Below are 18390 nucleotides of genomic sequence, written 5' to 3' on the forward strand. Positions count from 1 at the left end.
GAAGTGACAGGATTCAGGAGATTCAGAGAGAAAGTCATTCCAAAGTCGTCTGAGGCACGACAATTGAAAGAAAGTCTCAGAAAAGTGACTCTGCTTGAGTTAAACATTCAAATTCAGATTGTTTGCGATATGAGCATAAAATAACACGGACTGACTGAATGTGACTTCATGTTCAAACAAGTCTGTTGGATGAGAACTGTAAGTGTCAAAGCAAAAACAAGTCCAAAAAAGTCTTAAATAAAAAGACGAGGGGCTCAAAGCACATGACACAAGACAGCGTTATACACACAGTACACATGCAGTATGCAGTACTTTACAGGTTTACAGTACACAGATAGTATGCAGTACTTTACAGGTTTACAGTACACATGCAGTATGCAGTACTTTACAGGTTTACAGTACACATGCAGTATGCAGTACTTCACAGGTTTACAGTACACAGATAGTATGCAGTACTTTACAGGTTTACAGTACACATGCAGTATGCAGTACTTTACAGGTTTACAGTACACATGCAGTATGCAGTACTTTACAGGTTTACAGTACACATGCAGTATGCAGTACTTTACAGGTTTACAGTACACATGCAGTATGCAGTACTTTACAGGTTTACAGTACACATGCAGTATGCAGTACTTTACAGGTTTACAGTACACATGCAGTATGCAGTACTTTACAGGTTTACAGTACACATGCAGTATGCAGTACTTTACAGGTTTACAGTACACATGCAGTATGCAGTACTTTACAGGTTTACAGTACACATGCAGTATGCAGTACTTTACAGGTTTACAGTACACATGCAGTATGCAGTACTTTACAGGTTTACAGTACACATGCAGTATGCAGTACTTTACAGGTTTACAGTACACATGCAGTATGCAGTACTTTACAGGTTTACAGTACACATGCAGTATGCAGTACTTTACAGGTTTACAGTACACATGCAGTATGCAGTACTTACACGGTTTACAGTACACATGAAGTATCCAGTACTTACACGGTTTACAGTACACATGAAGTATCCAGTACTTACACGGTTTACAGTACACATGCAGTATGCAGTACTTTACAGGTTTACAGTACACATGCAGTATGCAGTACTTTACAGGTTTACAGTACACATGCAGTATGCAGTACTTTACAGGTTTACAGTACACAGATAGTATGCAGTACTTTACAGGTTTACAGTACACAGATAGTATGCAGTACTTTACAGGTTTACAGTACACATGCAGTATGCAGTACTTTACAGGTTTACAGTACACATGCAGTATGCAGTACTTTACAGGTTTACAGTACACAGATAGTATGCAGTACTTTACAGGTTTACAGTACACAGATAGTATGCAGTACTTTACAGGTTTACAGTACACATGCAGTATGCAGTACTTTACAGGTTTACAGTACACATGCAGTATGCAGTACTTTACAGGTTTACAGTACACATGCAGTATGCAGTACTTTACAGGTTTACAGTACACAGATAGTATGCAGTACTTTACAGGTTTACAGTACACATGCAGTATGCAGTACTTTACAGGTTTACAGTACACATGCAGTATGCAGTACTTTACAGGTTTACAGTACACAGATAGTATGCAGTACTTTACAGGTTTACAGTACACTGACAGGACCAACTCCCATGAATCCCTCCGACAAAATATTAACAACAGCAACATTTCTGCGAGAAAATAGAGAACGAGAGCAATATTTGTAACAAACCACACATGTCATGTAATAAGAGCGTGTTTGTGGTGCTGTGTGCGCAGGAGCCTGAAGTGGGCGCTAACCCGGTGCAGGTGGAGGTGGGAGAGTTCGACGAGGCCATTGACCCGGAGGAGGAGCTGGTGGAGGACACTCTGGACAGTGAGTAAAACAAAACACTGACCGTAAACACAGACTGAGAGATGCCTCAGGAAGTTAGAACTCAGGTCAAATTCCCCATAGCGGCCATTTTAAAAGGGGCACGCGATATATAAAAACCAACACGACTGCGTCCTTTTCTACGGCATAATGACCTACGAATACTTTGATTCTTTAGACGATAACGACAAACTAAGATACACGACAAAGCTCTCATTCCTTGGTCAGTCAACAGAGCGATGTCCTAACAGAACGCAGCAGGTTTTTGGCATTTTGGCCTCATATTTCCTGGATTTCGTATGTAGTAGAAATGCTGTTGTGCCCCTTTCAAAATGGCAGACTCGGTTGCCACAGCACAAGTTCCCGGATGTGCGAACGCATGTATACTTTGGTTCTTATGATTATATTGGGACCGGAATAATCGCGGTGATCCAGTATCGTAACAATCTTGTCGACTCTAGACAAATTTGAACAGATTGGTGATGTTCGAATACAGCGGGCGGCGCTAGCATGTAGCACATAGCACGTAGCACGCAACTACCACGAGTCGTCTGGGATATTTACACACATTTGGGTCATTGGGTCAACTTTACTCGTCATTGGGTCTTCTTCCCGTCTGTCTTTGGTCAGTAGTTATTGATCATGGAGCTCTTCTACATTGAAATGAACGGTTTGCTTCTGTTTATTAGTGTAGCAAGACTCAAAACTGCAAATAACCTTTATCAAACAGCCAGTAAGTATTCATTTTCCGCTGTTTATGTGTCGACAAATGCTCTGAGTCACTGTTTCCACGACTATTGAGGAACATCTTGAGGAAAAGGTGAGACGAGGGAGGAACAAGCGACGTGTTGTAAGCTCACTGGACATTGGCTCACATCTGTCACCGCCTTCTACACTTTACTTTACAATTTTATTTCTCCGTGACTTCAGCGTCAAGGCTCGAGACGATGAATAACGTTCTTATTTGCAAACTCTCCTTTTAGAGCTGTTGTTTTTCCTCGTGAAATACATTTTTTGTTGTTGATTTTAACCAGGTTTAAACGTCTTTATTACCGTATTTTCCAGAGTATAAGTCGCACCAGCCAAAAAATGCACAATAGAGAAGAAAAAAAACATATATAAGTCGCACTGGAGTATAAGTCAAATTTTTGGGGGAAATTTACTTGAATAAATCCAAGACCAAGAGCAGACATTTCATCTGTAAATGCAGTTTAAAATAATAACAGAGAGAACATGGTGAATAGGTGTACGTATGCTAACGCTAACACCTTCAGCTACATGACGTATGCTAACGCTAACACCTTCAGCTACGTGACGTATGCTAACGCTAACACCTTCAGCTACATGACGTATGCTAACGCTAACACCTTCAGCTACATGACGTATGCTAACGCTAACACCTTCAGCTACATGACGTATGCTAACGCTAACACCTTCAGCTACATGACGTATGCTAACGCTAACACCTTCAGCTACATGACGTATGCTAACGCTAACACCTTCAGCTACATGACGTATGCTAACGCTAACACCTTCAGCTACATGACGTATGCTAACGCTAACACCTTCAGCTACATGACGTATGCTAACGCTAACACCTTCAGCTACATGACGTATGCTAACGCTAACACCTTCAGCTACATGACGTATGCTAACGCTAACACCTTCAGCTACATGACGTATGCTAACGCTAACACCTTCAGCTACATGACGTATGCTAACGCTAACACCTTCAGCTACATGACGTATGCTAACGCTAACACCTTCAGCTACATGACGTATGCTAACGCTAACACCTTCAGCTACATGACGTATGCTAACGCTAACACCTTCAGCTACATGACGTATGCTAACGCTAACACCTTCAGCTACATGAGGCACAGACAGAACTGTGGTAAGTGTCTGGTATGTTCACGTAACATATGAACAGTTATTCAGATAACTATAGCATAAAGAACATGCTAACAAGTTTAGCAAAGCATCAGTTTTACCCCAAATCACTAAATCCACTGAATTCTTCTTCCTCTGTGTCACTTCTAAACAACTCCACAAACTCCAGAGGAAGTGCAGATTCTTCTTCTGCGTCGCTTAGAGCCTAAAGCGCCCTCTTGTGGTCGTCAGTGTGAAAATAAGGAATAATATCACATATAAGTCGCTCCTGAGTATAAGTCGCACCCTGGCCAAAACGATGAAAGAAGTATATAGTCCGGACAATACGGTACGTGTAAACTGTGTCTTTCGTGTCATGATGCCGCGTCTCTTTCCACAGACCCGTGCCTGAACCATCACTGTAAGAAGGGAAAGGTGTGCGAGGTGGATGAATCGAACACGCCCATGTGCGTGTGCCAGGACCCCTCCACCTGCCCCGCCCCCGAGGCCGACTTCGAGCACGTGAGTCCCGCCTACACGAGTGCTTTCCCCCCCTCACCCCTTCATCGTCATGCAGGTGGTCCACAAAGCAGCCAAATGCCCCTGTTAGACCAGCGCAACCACCGCAGCAGGAGTCAGTGGTCCATAATGTCCCCCGGGTGGCGCTGTCTTAAAACAAAACAGGATGTAAACTTAAAGGATGTAAACTTAAAGGATGTCAACTTAAAGGATGTCAACTTAAAGGACATAAACTTAAAGGACATAAACTTAAAGGACATAAACTTAAAGGACATAAACTTAAAGGATATAAACTTAAAGGATGTCAACTTAAAGGATGTCAACTTAAAGGTTATAAACTTAAAGGATATAAACTTAAAGGATATAAACTTAAAGGATATAAACTTAAAGGATATAAACTTAAAGGACATAAACTTAAAGGATGTAAACTTAAAGGACATAAACTTAAAGGATGTAAACTTAAAGGACATAAACTTAAAGGATATAAACTTAAAGGATATAAACTTAAAGGACATAAACTTAAAGGATGTAAACTTTAAGGATGTAAACTTAAAGGATGTAAACTTTAAGGATGTAAACTTAAAGGATATAAACTTAAAGGACATAAACTTAAAGGATGTAAACTTAAAGGATATAAACTTAAAGGACATAAACTTAAAGGACGTAAACTTTAAGGATGTAAACTTAAAGGATGTAAACTTTAAGGATGTAAACTTAAAGGATATAAACTTAAAGGACATAAACTTAAAGGATGTAAACTTAAAGGACATAAACTTAAAGGATGTAAACTTAAAGGACATAAACTTAAAGGATATAAACTTAAAGGATATAAACTTAAAGGACATAAACTTAAAGGATGTAAACTTTAAGGATGTAAACTTAAAGGATGTAAACTTTAAGGATGTAAACTTAAAGGATATAAACTTAAAGGACATAAACTTAAAGGATGTAAACTTAAAGGATATAAACTTAAAGGACATAAACTTAAAGGATGTAAACTTAAAGGACATAAACTTAAAGGACGTAAACTTAAAGGACATAAACTTAAAGGATATAAACTTAAAGGATATAAACTTAAAGGACATAAACTTAAAGGATGTAAACTTTAAGGATGTAAACTTAAAGGATGTAAACTTTAAGGATGTAAACTTAAAGGATATAAACTTAAAGGACATAAACTTAAAGGATGTAAACTTAAAGGACATAAACTTAAAGGATGTAAACTTAAAGGACATAAACTTAAAGGATATAAACTTAAAGGATGTAAACTTAAAGGACATAAACTTAAAGGATGTAAACTTAAAGGACATAAACTTAAAGGATATAAACTTAAAGGACAAACTTAAAGGACATAAACTTAAAGGACATAAACTCCTCGGATCATCGTCCCTCTCATTAGGATCGTTATATTTTGTGATTTGTCATTGGAATAATCAGATCATTATGATGTCATCGTGTCCCTGCTGTGAGTGACACAAAGTTTGTTTCATCACTTATTGACTTGAAGGTTTTATTTTTGTTAATTTCAGGTTTGTGGAACTGACAACAAGACCTACGACACGTCCTGCCACTTCTTCGCCACGAAGTGCGCTCTGGAGGGAACCAAGAAGGGACACAAGCTGCACCTGGACTACATCGGACCCTGCAAATGTGAGACGCTGGAAAGAGCGCCCCCTGTGTCTGTGTGAGGACTAAACCAGGACTGAAGACTGAACCAGGTCTAAACCAGGTCTAAACCAGGACCAAACCAGGTCTAAACCAGGACTGAACCAGGACTGAAGACTGAACCAGGTCTAAACCAGGTCTAAACCAGGACCAAACCAGGTCTAAACCAGGACTGAACCAGGACTGAACCAGGACTGAACCAGGACTGAAGACTGAACCAGGTCTAAACCAGGTCTAAACCAGGACTGAACCAGGACTGAACCAGGTCCAAACCAGGTCTAAACCAGGACCAAACCAGGACTGAACCAGGTCCAAACCAGGTCTAAACCAGGACCAAACCAGGACTGAACCAGGACTGAACCAGGTCTAAACCAGGACTAAACCAGGACTAATCCAGGACTAAACCAGGACTAAACCAGGTCTAAACCAGGACTAAACCAGGACTAAACCAGGACTGAACCAGGTCTAAACCAGGTCTAAACCAGGACTGAACCAGGACTGAACCAGGTCCAAACCAGGTCTAAACCAGGACCAAACCAGGACTGAACCAGGACTGAACCAGGTCTAAACCAGGACTGAACCAGGACTAAACCAGGACCAAACCAGGACTGAACCAGGACTGAACCAGGTCTAAACCAGGACTGAACCAGGACTAAACCAGGACTAAACCAGGACTAATCCAGGACTAAACCAGGACTAAACCAGGTCTAAACCAGGACTAAACCAGGACTGAACCAGGTCTAAACCAGGACTAAACCAGGACTAAACCAGGACTGAACCAGGACTAAACCAGGACTAAACCAGGACTAAACCAGGTCTAAACCAGGACTAAACCAGGACTAAACCAGGACTAAACCAGGACTAAACCAGGACTAAACCAGGTCTAAACCAGGTCTAAACCAGGACTGAACCAGGTCTAAACCAGGACTAAACCAGGACTAAACCAGGACTAAACCGGGACTGAACCAGGGCTAAACCAGGTCTAAACCAGGACTGAACCGGGACTGAACCAGGACTAAACCAGGACTAAACCAGGTCTAAACCAGGACTAAACCAGGACTAAACCAGGACTAAACCAGGACTAAACCAGGACTAAACCAGGTCTAAACCAGGTCTAAACCAGGACTGAACCAGGACTGAACCGGGACTGAACCAGGGCTAAACCAGGACCAAACCAGGACTAAACCAGGTCTAAACCAGGACTGAGCCAGGACTGAAGACTGAACCAGGTCTAAACCAGGTCTAAACCAGGACTGAACCAGGACTAAACCAGGACTGAACCAGGACTAAACCAGGACTAAACCAGGACTAAACCAGGACTAAACCAGGACTAAACCAGGAATAAACCAGGACTAAACCAGGACTAATCCAGGACTAAACCAGGACTGAACCAGGACTGAACCAGGTCTAAACCAGGACTGAAGACTGAACCAGTTCTAAACCAGGTCTAAACCAGGACTGAAGACTGAACCAGGTCTAAACCAGGACTGAACCAGGACTAAACCAGGACTAAACCAGGACTAATCCAGGTCTAAACCAGGTCTAAACTAGGTCTAAACCAGGACTGAAGACTGAACCAGGTCTAAACCAGGTCTAAACCAGGACTGAACCAGGACAAAACCAGGACTAAACCAGGACAAAACCAGGACTAAACCAGGACTGAACCAGGACTAAACCAGGACTAAACCAGGACTAAACCAGGACTAATCCAGGACTAAACCAGGACTGAACCAGAACTAAACCAGGACTAAACCAGGACGTAACCAGGACGTAACCAGGACTAAACCAGGACTAAACCAGGACTGAACCAGGACTGAACCAGGACCAAAACCACGTTTCACTCTCTGCAGTCGCGAGCAGCTGAGAAGAGTTCGCTGCAGACGAGTTCAGACTCGTCGCTCTCATTCTTCTCATCTCAGACTCCTCTTTACACTTTGGGCCTAAAGGGTCAAAGGGAGATCAGGTCACGACAACGCGACTCGGGAGAAACATCTCAGGAATGTCTGGAGGAGGATTAGTTTGAGCTCTGGAAAATCGGATAAAGCGCTGAACACAATCTGAATCAAAGTTCTGGGAGAAGTGAAATTGTATTTATTGACAAACTGGAACATAACAAAGACAACATTTGTATTTCCCTCACAACCAGCGCAATGTCAAACCAGTTAAAGTGTCAATAGATATTTTAGGAAGCGAGACAAAACATTGGCCAAATTATTCTCATTTTTTTGTACTTTTCGCAGTGATTTCCATCCCAGAATTCAGGATCCATATTTGAGAACGATCGCTCCACTGATGACTGTTCTATAACATCTGCATCAACCATAAAACCATCATATTTATCTTCTTTTAGGCAGTATATAATGTCCGATTATTACGACATTATTCCTTACTTACTTTTACTTTGAAACGTCCTCATTTGAATCTTTAAACATCACACGGAGCCTTTTGTCTTTACAGCGATTCATTTTGTATTTTCTGTCCGTCAGACATCGAGCCGTGCGTGGACACTGAGCTCAGCGAGTTTCCCCTGAGGATGAGGGACTGGCTCAAGAACGTCCTGGTGACTCTGTACGAGCGCGACGAGGAGAACAACCTGCTCACCGAGAAACAGAAGCTCAGGGTAAAGCACCACGTGAAGTAGAAGCATGAAATGTACGAGGGGCGAGGGGAGCTGCAGAACATGCAAACAGCTGCGTGTTCTGATGTAAAGTGGAGGTCTTGTTTCAGTTGCCCGGTCAAACGATTATTTCTTTTGTGCATTTGGACTTTTTAAAACATTTGAACAAACTAAAATGCCACTGTCTTTGTTGTAAAAGATCTCTCCGGCTGTGTGTGAGTCAAAGTGATGATTACGATGATCAAAATATGACTAAAAACATTTTTTGTTGTCACCCACAGTAATAACTTGATTAATTGTTGGAGCCATAAAATGTAATCTAAAGAAATGTGATCCTTAAGTGACCATTTACATTTGAAAGAGGGTAAATCATCAGAAATACTTTCATTTTTGTTTCTTTATTTTTTTTTATTTCTTTATTTTATTTATATACATAGATATTTAAAAATGCTACTGTCTTTGTTGTAAAAAATATTTTCATTTTTTATTAAATCAAATTAATTTTATTTATTTTATTTATTTTATTTATTTTATTTATTTTATTTATTTTATTTATTAATTGTATTTATTTGTTTTAATATTCATCTTGTTGATTTTATTGATTGATTTTATTTAATTAATTGTATTATTTTTTTATTTTATTTTACATTTTAAATATTGTTGTGTTCAGGTGAAGAAGATCTTTGAGAGTGAGAAGCGTCTTCAGGCCGGAGAACACACCCTGGACCTGCTCGCTCACGACTTCCAGAAGAACTACAACATGTACATCTTCCCCGTGCACTGGCAGTTCGGCCAGCTCGACCAGCATCCCGCCGACGGGTCAGTCCACGCCAACGTCCCAAAAAGAGTCCAAAAAAGACCCACGCCCACTCTGGACCCAAGTCTCTGTCGCCGTGTTTCCACTGGTTGGATGTGAGATGACGGGACGAGAGAGAGAACGCAGAGTCGGGCCAAAACGAGGCCGCAAAAAAGCAGAGAAACACGAAAGAATCATTTGTCACGGAACAAAAACGTATCAAAAATTAAACAAAAGCAACTAAATAGTGACGTAAAGCGACAAAAACATGACTGAAAGTGACAAAAGGGCAACGGAAAATAGAGAAACGCATCAAAAACTGAACAAAAAGTGGCTAAATAGTAACGTAAAGTGACAAAAAACCTGACTAAAAGCAACAAAAAAGTAATGAAAAACTGACAAACGCATGAAAATGTTTACAAAAAGTGACAAAATAGTGACCTAAAGCGACAAAAACATGACTGAAAGTGGCAAAAAAGCAACGAAAAAATGACAAATGCATTAAAAATCAAACAAAAAGCCACAAAATAGTAACGTAAAGCAACAAAAAAGTAATGAAAAATTTACAAACGCATCAAACATTTTACAAAAAGCGACAAAATAGTGACCAAAGCGACAAAAACATGACTGAAAGTGACAAAACGCAACTGAGACTATTAGCAACCAAAAGTGACAAAAAAGCAACAACTTTAAGCAACAAAAAGTTACAAAAATGTGACTAAAAGTGACAGAAACACTTCGTCTCCTCAAACTCTGACTTGATCTCGAGCTAAAGCGCCGTGTTTCCACTGATGCTAACTTATACGTCGAGCCTTAGCGACACAAAGCTAGCGTAGCGCGTTAGCAACAGCCGTTTCCTGTTTATGGCCGCACGGCACTCGCTTTGTCAAGAGCCACAATCTGATATTTCCAGCTCATAAAGCGTCTGACATTAGCATTAGCATTAGCATGACATAAAGAGAGGCGTAGAGGCTTTGCAGAGAATTCAAAGAAATGAGGCAAAACTGTTCCCGTTCACGCTAGCTTTAGCCACGCCCCCTCACACATAAATGTACTTATTTATTTATGTTATTAATCTTTATTTACCCAGAAAAGTCCGACTGAGATCACTTTTCAAACGACTAAACGTGTTTTCTGTGAATCGCCGAGCTCGTGGAGCGTGGCTGTGGCGTCCGTTGCCCCTGACGACCTCTCTGTTCCCCTCTCGTCCTCAGGTACCTGACCCACACCGAGCTGTCCCCGCTGCGCGCTCCGCTCATTCCCATGGAGCACTGCACCACCAGGTTCTTCGACGAGTGCGACGCCGACCAGGACAAGTACATCGCCCTGGAGGAGTGGGCCGCCTGCTTCGGCATCAAAGACCGTGAGTATCGAGCGCACGCGACGCTAACGCTAACCCACGGGCCGCGCACGCGACCCTGACGCTGACCCACGGGCCGCGCACGCGACCCTGACGCTGACCCACGGGCCGCGCACGCGACCCTGACGCTGACCCACGGGCCGCGCACGCGACCCTGACGCTGACCCACGGGCCGCGCTGCGCTCTGTTTATTATTATTAAACATAAAGTACAAAACTGACTGTATAATCTGTACAAAAACAAACCCTGAAACTATGAAGTTGATCAAACCAGAAACACTATAAAGTCAAAAAGTCAAGATTTAGCCGGAAACATACGTTAGCTCCAATGCGTTTTCAACGGTAGAGTTAGCGTTAGCCTCAGAGTTAGCCTTAGCCTCCAAACGTCACGAGTTAGAAAACATTACATCGTGTGGAAGCGTCTAGTTTACTTTACTGATGTAGCAATCTGTGCCCAAATTAGCATTCGCGCTAACGACCTTGTTATCAATTTAAGCGTTCGACATCGCGCTGAACAAATCCACAACATGTCGATGGTGAAAGTTACGTTTTGTTTCGAGTGTCACGACGACGTTCAGTGACTCTCGATATTCAAACAGGAAATGTAATGTGTTGTGGGGCCTTTCTGCGCGGCGTTTGCATGTTCTCCTGATGCTTTACATTCCTGGATAAACAACGGTCGGTTAAAAAGATTAATATAAAGAAAATAAGTGTTTGCGTCGTCTACAAATGACAAAAATGATTAAAATGAATGCGATAGAGCGTTTACATCAGGTCCAGACTGAGCAGTTGTTCTAAACATAGAGTTATTTAATGTCAAACAGGAAAATTCTTTTTTTTTAAAATGTGACAATTTTAGGATTTAAAAAAAAAAATTCTTCAAAAGATGGACCAGTTGAAATACAAAACACATATATAACATATATTTCAAAATAAATGCAATAAATGCAATAAATGCAATAAATGCAATAAATGCAATAAATGCAATAAATGCAATAAATAAAATAAATAAAATAAATAAAATAAATAAAATAAATAAAATAAATAAAACAAAATAATATATTATATAATGATATAATCAAAACATAATAATAAAAAATATACAATTATAATAAAATAAATAAATAAATAATATAATAATAATATAGATAAATAAACAACTCTTATATTGTGATCTATTTTACAAAAAAATCAAATAAAAATGCAGATGAGACTTTTTCACTCCACACAGTTTTCATTCATGGTTTCTGCTGGTTTTGACCACTTCTTTGCTTCTCTGTCGTTCACAGAGGACGTGGACAAAGACCTCATCATCTAAAGCGCTCCTCGCAGGACAAAGCGTTCTCAGCCTAAACTCAAGGTGCTACGTGCAAATTCACTTTATATGTCACGTTTGATTTCTTTTCTACCTTATACCACTAAAAAAAACAACAACGGGATTCGACAAACGGAAGAAAAAACCTGCATGAGTTTATTCCCACCAAACGGACACTCAAGACCTCTGATGTAAATGTATTTCTGTGACGTTTTAAACTATTATTGATTATGTAATACGCCGGGAATTCAGGGCTAAACATTCGGGAACAATTTGATATTTTTCTTAAAGAGAGACAAAGTTGTAAAAAATAAAGTTTCTAAATAAACTCTCCCTTGGCTTGCTTTCTAGACGCACGACTTCCTGCGTTTGTCGGTGGCTCGTTCCTTCTTTTATTCACTGCTGTGGGATTTATTTGACGTGTTTTCGGGGGGAAAATCTCGCAGGTTGAGCGTTTTTCTCACAATAACGTGTTTCCACTGACGGAACAGAAGCATTTCTAATAAAATAAAGGTGTGTCAAAGCGCTGGCCTCATGCACGTGTTTCGCTTTTATTTGTGATCAGTATTTGTTGGTTTAGGTCTTTTTTTGTTGTTTTTTTAACTTCTAAATTTGGTCGTTTTTTTTGATTTTGCTGAATTAATCCTTTTCTCCTGAACTTCCAACGAGAAGTAAAAGTACTGCACTTAAGTACACTTTGTATGTTGAATAATTACTTACATTTTTCTTCTATTCTTTTCTCACTTTTTACCGTATTTTCTGGAGTATAAGTTGCACCAGCAGAAAAAAATGCATAATAGAGAAGAAAAAAACATGTATAAGTCGCACTGGAGTATAAGTATATAAGTATAAATATAAGTATAAGTCGCACCCCGGCCAAAACTATGAAAAAAGGTGCCACTTATAGTCTGGAAAATACGGTATGTCAATCAAGAACATTGACATAAAAACCATCCCGAAGAGGAGTGGAAAGAACCCAACGCTACAAAAGTATTATAAGGAGTAAAAAACAGGTTAAAACATGAATTTGATGTACTTTTTGATGTCACACACTGTATTTTGTCATTCAGAAAGTTCGATTTCGAGCACTCGAGGAAATCGTGACGCGCGAGACGACGAGAACGAGAGAAAATAAAAGATTTCTCCGTTTTTTTTTTGGCTCAATAATCGAGAATACGACACAGAAAACGACTTTGATTGTTTTTTTGCTCCGATAAAAACGTCACAAACACAAAGACTTTGATAAATTCACTTTTATCATTATCATTTAAATCACAACAATAATCCTAATTCTGTCATTTTATTCATATTTACTGGTAAATTCCTATCCACTGTAAAAGGGTTTAATGCCATTCTGTGGAACCTTTTCGTGTCTCATGTTTACACTCCAAATCCGATCGTTATCTGATTTCTGAAACGCCAAACAGCTGCGTCTGGTGTGAGTAATCTGATTTCCCTCAGATTGTTCACACGCTTTCGCCGAGTTTGACATGACAAAAAAGGGCAAACTAACGCGACAACGACGGAAGACGGAAAGTTATTTTAAAAATATTTGGTACTTTCTCCAAAAATCGGAGGATTAACCGACACTTTTTGTCTCATTCGCACGTCGAAACGCGCCAAAAACACAATCTAACTATCGGATTATCTGATACTTTGAGTTATTTTGTCATTTCCGGCGGCGTAAATAAACCCGGCGTCTCTCAAACAGAACTCGTGTCACATTTGGATTAGCTTCAGGTTGTAAACAGTCATTATCCGTCTGGTTTTTGGTGTTTAATCTCCCGCCTCGAGGTTTCACAGGAAGGTTAACGTCGCCTCCGCGCCTCGTACAGCGCGGCGCAGTCTAAACGCCGGATTTGGATTCTGGTTTTGGGATCCGGGACTTTATTTATGGCAGAATTACAGGCCTGCCACGCCCCTGTGGTCTGAGGACGGAGAGAACGCCGAGTCCTCAAATGCAGCAGAAGAAAAAGAACACGCGACGGTGAGAAAAACAGAGAATATGACTCAATAACTCAGAGATGTTGAATCGGATGCTGGAGGTAAGACCCAAGGACAGGTCTGTGAATTAAAGGCACCAGCGTTTCAAACTCAAATGATAAAAACACTATTAAGTTCTAAAGTAAAAGTTTCAGTTTTGGCCTGTGAAGCAGCTTCTGAATATGTGTTTTAAAAGATAAATCAATCAAAACACCAAGTTCTTCTTTTGTAGTAATTGGCTTTTGCGTTTAGAGAACAGCATGTTTTGGGTTTTAAATGATAAAAAGTGTTCTGCGGTTGATTAAACGCTGCTCGAGCTTTGATACAACTCTATAATATAATAATAATACATATATAAGCTTGTATCATCGGTGTATAAGTGCGAGTGATCTGTAATATTAATATAAAGTCATTAATGTGATGAGGGTAAAAAGAAGCGGCCCCAGTACTGAGCCTTGTGGGATCCCTGAGGTTGAGTGTGAGCGGACTTATGGTTTAAAGGGCCGAGAGTTGTGTCATGTTCATCACGTCTGGGTGATATGGTACATGTTTATAACTCAAAATGTTCTGTTTCTTATGATTTCATTTCATTTTTTGAGCCTCATTTAGAAGTCTGTGAAGAAAAACAATATAAAATCCAACACAATGTGATTTCACTGGAGAAACTGAGATCAGAATGATACAAAATCAGAAAAATCCACTTGATTTTTCTTATTTTTTCAAAGTAAAAGCACTCATGACGACATCAGAGCCTGGTTAAACTTTTATTTTGTAGTTACTGTTCTTAAAGTGTTTTTTTTTTTAGATTATTACATTGTATTTGCTGTTTTGTTGTTGTGTCTTAGTTACGCACATGAAGGGTAAACGTCCTGAAAGTGCATCACAATGTTCTATAATAGTTCTCCAGATCCGTGTGAATACTTTTACTTCAGCATCTTTGTACGCAAGAGAGAGAGAGAGAGAGGGGGGGAGAGAGAGAGGGGGAGAGAGAGAGGGGGAGAGAGAGAGAAAGGGGGGGAGAGAGAGAGGGAGAGAGAGGGAGAGGAGAGGGGGAGAGAGAGAGGGGGAGAGAGGGGGAGAGAGAGAGAAAGGGGGGGAGAGAGAGAGGGGGAGAGAGAGAGGGGAGAGAGAGAGGGGGAGAGAGAGAGAGGGGGAGAGAGAGAGAAAGGGGGGGAGAGAGAGAGGGGGAGAGAGAGAGAGAGAGAGAGAGAGGGGAGAGCGGGAGAGGAGAGGGGGAGAGAGAGAGAGGGAGAGAGAGAGGGGAGAGAGGGAGAGGAGAGGGGGAGAGAGAGAGGGGGAGAGAGAGAGGGGGAGAGAGAGAGAAAGGGGGGGAGAGAGAGAGGGAGAGAGAGAGGGGAGAGAGGGAGAGGAGAGGGGGAGAGAGAGAGGGGGAGAGAGGGGGAGAGAGAGAGAAAGGGGGGGAGAGAGAGAGGGGGAGAGAGAGAGGGGAGAGAGAGAGGGGGAGAGAGAGAGAGGGGGAGAGAGAGAGAAAGGGGGGGAGAGAGAGAGGGGGAGAGAGAGAGAGAGAGAGAGAGAGAGAGAGGGGAGAGCGGGAGAGGAGAGGGGGAGAGAGAGAGAGGGAGAGAGAGAGGGGAGAGAGGGAGAGGAGAGGGGGAGAGAGAGAGGGGGAGAGAGGGGGAGAGAGAGAGAAAGGGGGGGAGAGAGAGAGGGGGAGAGAGAGAGGGGAGAGAGAGAGGGGGAGAGAGAGAGAGGGGGAGAGAGAGAGAAAGGGGGGGAGAGAGAGAGGGGGAGAGAGAGAGGGGAGAGAGAGAGGGGGAGAGAGAGAGAGGGGGAGAGAGAGAGAGGGGGAGAGAGAGAGAAAGGGGGGGAGAGAGAGAGGGGGAGAGAGAGAGAGAGAGAGAGAGGGAGAGAGGGGGAGAGAGAGGGGGGGAGAGAGAGGGAGAGAGAGAGAGAGAGAGAGAAAGAGAGAGAGGGGGGGAGAGAGAGGGGGGAGAGAGAGAGAGAGAGGGGGGAGAGAAAGAGAGAGAGAGAGAAATGCCTGGTCTCCATCTCCACCGGCTCATCCAGACTCTGAAAACAGAAGGACGTCCTCTGCTGAGAAGAATGTGAAACAACAGAGAGAGAAAGAAGAGAGGGAAGGAGGGAGGGAGGGAGGGAGGGAGGGAGGGAGGGAGGGAGGGAGAGGTGTGAGAGCAAAGAGGGAAAGGAGAGAAAATGGAAAAAGGTCAAGAAGAGAGAGGGAGGTGGGAAAGAGTGAGGGAAGGAAAAACAGAGACGAAAGAAAGAAAGAAAGAAAGAAAGGAGAGAGGGTGGTAAAGGAGCGAGGGCGAAGAGAGAGAGAGAGGGGAAAAGGGGGAGACCAGAGAGGGAGAACGAGGGAAGGAAAAGGAGAGGGGCGGAGGGAGAGAAGGAGAGGAGGATGTCTTTGAATATGATAAACCAATGATTTTATTGTATTTTATTCCAATATATTTCATTCCAGTTTCTTTATTTCTTCTTCTGCTGCTGAATAAAAGTCATTGTGATGTCACTGTTTGACGTTTCATTTTTACTCCTTTAAGTCATTAAAGCTTCAAACACAAACGGGACGTGCGTGATTTGTCTTTGGTGTTTGTCGCCCCCGCGCGGACGTTCGGCGTTAGCGCACGTTCTGTAGAATGACGCGCTGTGATTGGACAAACGCCGGACTGTGACGTGGGCAGCAGCTGATTGGACAAGCTCACAGTTTCATCCTGATTGGTCGAGGCAGAGGATGTAACAACAGAGGGATCCACGAGTCTGACATGTTTTAAAAGCTTTACAGACGCAGATCTGATGGAACATGTCATAAAACTGGACTTTTCTTTAAATCACAGTTATACTTTGAGCTGCAGTAGAAGTTTGTAACATGAGGAATATCTACAGTCTCAGTCAAGAACCGCCATGGGGCAACAACAACAACAACAACAACAACAACAACAACAACAACAACAACAACAACAACAACAACAACAACAACAACAACAACAACAACAACAACAACAACAACAACAACAACAACAACAACAACAACAACAACAACAACAACTATTCTAGTCACAAAGACATATCATGACCTCATGGGCTTTGTAACAGCAAAGCAATGGAAGGAGTACTTTTACGGACAACGACAGAGTCTGAGGACTACGACAAAGTCTGAGGAATAAAGTCTGGCGGTAATGCAACACTTGGATGCCAACCGCCATAAAACAACAACAACAACAACAACAACAACAAGATGTATTATTTAAAAGATGTTCAAGAAATAGTCAAATTGATGTATAGTTTATGCCTGAATTTGAAACACATTTGATTTGAATTCACTTTTAATGAGTATTTAGTATAACTCTAAGTGTAAAATCCAAGAGAGAAATCATGACATATTCCTTAGAGTAAAACATGAATTATTGTTGGGCGTTCTCATGGAAACCTTTAATTTTGTTCTTCCTCTTTGGGAAGGGCTAAACCACCATTCTGTTGATGCTTGTTTGTCTTTATTCTAACGCTGCTCTTTTAATGCAACTTTCTGTGTTTTTAACCTTGATTATTAATAATCCCCTTTACATAAGAATGGGTGCACATAGAGACGTTTTAATGGGACATGATATTCGTAATCTAGATCTATTACTGTTTAGAGATTGGTTCATTGACCATATAACGAGTTATTACCACATAACTACCCTGTTTTTTGTTCTTTTTTTGCAAAGTACATGATATGATCTGACTATGTTGATAAATCTCATAAATCGTAATGATTAGAAAATAAAAAGAACCACAAACTGGACTCAGAACACAGACTGTACAGGAAGAGCCAGAGTGGGCTCTACCTCCTGAGGAGACTCAGGTCTTTTGGAGTGACAGGGCCACTCTTCATGTGCAATACTGACTTAACCATGTGCAATACTGACATACCATGTGCAATACTGACTTAACCACGTGCAATACTGACATAATCATGTGCAATACTGACATAATTATTACGCCTTATGACATCACGTCATAAGGCGCTGGTACAGCTGGCAGCCCGGTGTAAACGCTCTCTCTTCTTTCTCACACTTATTGTGCTTTATCTCCTATATTTTGTAAATATAGTTAGTATATTTTTTCTATTTTACTGTACGATAGGGACACGCGCTGGAATAGTTTTTTAATTCAACTGTTTTTGACTTTATTCGGCTGGATTGAGTGTTTTCGTCGTGTCGTTGCGGTGTGTCTTGGCTCTGAGTCCCCCGGCCCCGCCCCCCGGCTCCGGCCCCGCCCCCCGGCTCCGGCCCCGCCCCCCGGCTCCGGCCCCGCCCCCCGGCCGGCGGCGTACCGCGTTTCCACAAAGGAGGAACTCATGAAACTGCGGAGAACAGTCGTCTTACCCAGAGATCGTCACGTTATCCCGTCGCAATACTGACCTAACCTAATACTGATGTG

General features: G+C 41.7%; 1 protein-coding gene across 1 annotated transcript in view; it reads left to right on the plus strand.

Annotated features, from left to right (window-relative positions):
* sparc (secreted protein, acidic, cysteine-rich (osteonectin)) overlaps positions 1 to 12352 on the plus strand; it is a 32888-nt gene extending 20536 nt beyond the window's left edge. The window contains exons 4-10 of the mRNA XM_072440029.1: positions 1773 to 1869; positions 4136 to 4257; positions 5784 to 5904; positions 8406 to 8539; positions 9207 to 9355; positions 10547 to 10695; positions 11981 to 12352. Coding sequence (XP_072296130.1) covers positions 1773 to 1869; positions 4136 to 4257; positions 5784 to 5904; positions 8406 to 8539; positions 9207 to 9355; positions 10547 to 10695; positions 11981 to 12009 — 801 coding nt within the window. The 3' untranslated portion in view covers positions 12010 to 12352. The remainder of the gene's footprint in view (positions 1 to 1772; positions 1870 to 4135; positions 4258 to 5783; positions 5905 to 8405; positions 8540 to 9206; positions 9356 to 10546; positions 10696 to 11980) is intronic.
* The last annotated feature ends 6038 nt before the right edge of the window (positions 12353 to 18390 follow it).

This window comes from Eucyclogobius newberryi, unplaced genomic scaffold, assembly GCF_026437365.1.
Source record: "Eucyclogobius newberryi isolate DKJ021-1_F unplaced genomic scaffold, fEucNew1.0.hap1 SCAF_11, whole genome shotgun sequence".
NCBI lineage: Eukaryota > Metazoa > Chordata > Actinopteri > Gobiiformes > Gobiidae > Eucyclogobius > Eucyclogobius newberryi.